Source organism: Palaemon carinicauda, chromosome 8, assembly GCF_036898095.1.
Source record: "Palaemon carinicauda isolate YSFRI2023 chromosome 8, ASM3689809v2, whole genome shotgun sequence".
NCBI classification, from domain to species: Eukaryota; Metazoa; Arthropoda; class Malacostraca; order Decapoda; family Palaemonidae; genus Palaemon; species Palaemon carinicauda.
The window spans coordinates 116,920,571-116,923,070 of record NC_090732.1 but is presented as its reverse complement, the minus strand read 5'-3'; the positions used below and the strand labels follow the sequence as shown (position 1 = coordinate 116,923,070).

General features: G+C 37.3%; 1 protein-coding gene across 2 annotated transcripts in view; it reads left to right on the top strand.

Annotated features, from left to right (window-relative positions):
• Window positions 1-1,563: 1,563 nt before the first annotated feature.
• Window positions 1,564-2,500, top strand: part of LOC137645851 (uncharacterized) — a 45,931-nt gene continuing 44,994 nt past the window's right edge. The window contains exon 1 of one of the 2 annotated variants that reach the window (XM_068378836.1): window positions 1,564-1,591. In XM_068378836.1, coding sequence (XP_068234937.1) covers window positions 1,579-1,591 — 13 coding nt within the window. In that variant the 5' untranslated portion in view covers window positions 1,564-1,578. Of the gene's footprint in view, window positions 1,592-1,818; window positions 1,952-2,500 lie in introns of those variants that run through there. The other variant, XM_068378835.1, reaches the window with a different exon arrangement.

Sequence of the window (2,500 nt, the reverse complement as noted above, 5' to 3'; positions counted from 1 at the left end):
ACACTGGGATTGCCAAACAATTCTTCTTCACCCAAGGGATTAACTACTGCACTGTAATTGTTCGATGACAACTTTCCCTTTGGTAAGGGTAGAAGAGATTTCAGCTATGGTAAGCAGCTCTTCTAGGAGGACACTACAAAATCAAACCATTGTTCTCTAGTCTTGGGTAGTGCCATAGCCTCTGTACCATGGTCTTCCACTATCTTGGGTTAGAGATCTCTTGTTTGAGGGTACATTCGGGCACACTGTTCTATCTGGTTTCTCTTCCTCTTGTTTTGTTAAAGTTTTTATAGTTTATATAGGAAATATCTATTCTAATGTTACTATTCTTAAAATATTTGTTTTTCCTTATTTCCTTTCCTCACTGGGCTATTTTCCCTGTCCGGACCCCTGGGCTTATAACATACTGCTTTTCCAACTAGGGTTGTAGCCTAGCATTTAATAATAATAATAATAATAATAATAATAATAACTACAACCCTAGTTGGAAAAGCAGGAGGATAGATGTGAGAGAGGCAAGAGAGCGTGCTAGAAATAGGAATGAATGGTGAGCGATTGTGACGCAGTTCCGGTAGGCCCTGCTGCTTCCTCCGGTGCCTTGGATGACCACGGAGGTAGCAACAGTTGGGAATTCAACATTATGAAGCTTCATCTGTGGTGGATAATGTGGGAGGGTGGGCTGTGCCACCTTAGCAGTACCAGCCGAACTCGGTTGAGTCCTTTGTCAGGCTGGGAGGAACATAGAGAGGAGACGTCCCCTTTTTTGTTTCATTTGTTTGATGTCGGCTACCCCCCAAAATTGGGGGAAGTGCCTTGGTATATGTATGTATCATTATCACCCAAGCTACATCCTTGGCTGGAGAAGAAGAATTCTACATACCCGAAGCCTGATGGCTCCAATAGGGGAAGTAGCCCAGTGAGGAAAGTAACAAATAAACTATGTATGTAACGAATGAATATGAAATATTTCAAGATTAGGATTGTAACAATTTTGATATATAGGCCTACCAGTCATATAAGAAACTGTGCAACGAGACTTTCGTCAACCTGTTTAACAGAAAAGCATATGCAAAAAGTTTGAACTTATGAAGTTCCACCGATTCAACCGCCTGATAAGTGATGCCATAAGAAGCCAATAAATCCCTTTTTCTTTTGCTCACAAACTATTTTATGCTATTTTTTTTATCACCAGCACTGTAATGGTTTGTTTTAATCATATTTAATAAAACATTTAGGCCTTTGGGGCTTTTAAAAAAGAGCGGCCCCATTCGATGGAGAAACCGTTATTCTTCAAATGTTGTGTTTTGAATAGGAACATTCATTAACGTTTGTTGTTGGTTGTTATTTGACTTTCATTGGCATTCTTCAGTTATTGATACAACCAACTAACCAATTGTAATCTTATCCATTTAAAAAAAAAAATATTGTATTTATAACACTCTCCGTTCGTTATATAGCTGTCATTGTTATAAAAAAATATCACCGAGATTATCACTAAATCGTGCACCGCTGAGCCATCCAAGAATGCTTCATTGCGAGCAAACATGGCAGCCAGGCAGAGGGACCGATAATCTTCAAATGGGCAAAACTGGTAACTCTATTGTTCAAAAGGGGCCGTTGGATCGTTTTTTTTTTTTTTTTTTTTTTTATAAACTCCAACATTTGTTGATATTTACCAATAATATGTACTATGTTCTCATTTTCTGTCATGGTCTTTGCGGTCTTCCACTACCACCAGAAGCACCGTTGCAAAGACCATGCCTCGACGTGTTAACACTGAACTACTACTACTGCTTACTGCTACTTCAACGCTAATTTTCTGCTTTGATGTCGTGATTCCGCTGATTCGTAGTTTGCGTCTTATTTTTCGACAATAGTGTTAGTGTTTAGTCTTAATAATGTCATCAAATAGTGAATACAGACACAGACTACTTCATGACTTCTGGATCACGTAAGTGTCGATGAATTTTATTGTTTAAAATTTATATTTTCGTGGCTCTTCAACTCTTGTTGACAATGGGGCGGACCGAAAACTAAAGTTGTCTAGGCACAGTTGATTTTAGAATTTCCGCCGGAGTTTGGGTCTCATAACTTGGAATTTTTTTTTATCAGATTTGTCTGGGTTATTAACTTCTATCTTGCTGATGACTTAATCGTCACTTTTCGCTAATTACTATGTAATCATGAATATCGAAAGCAATCAACTCAACCCTGATTACCTGTAAACCTACAATACAAAAGCTATAGATTTAAATGATGGCATCCAACTTTTTCTGATTTTGTTTTAGCTACAAGTACATACAATATAAAAATGGGGAAGTAATTTAAAAAGAATAGCCTTAAAATCTGGTCTTTTTGTCTCTTGCCGTAGGGATCTCATTTCTGTGGGACTAATGTAATTAATGTTAGAATAGGGTAATAAAAGTGGATGGTAAGATAGTCCTAATAATAACATAATAATAAACTTTATTTAAACACATGCTATATACAAGAAGGTTTA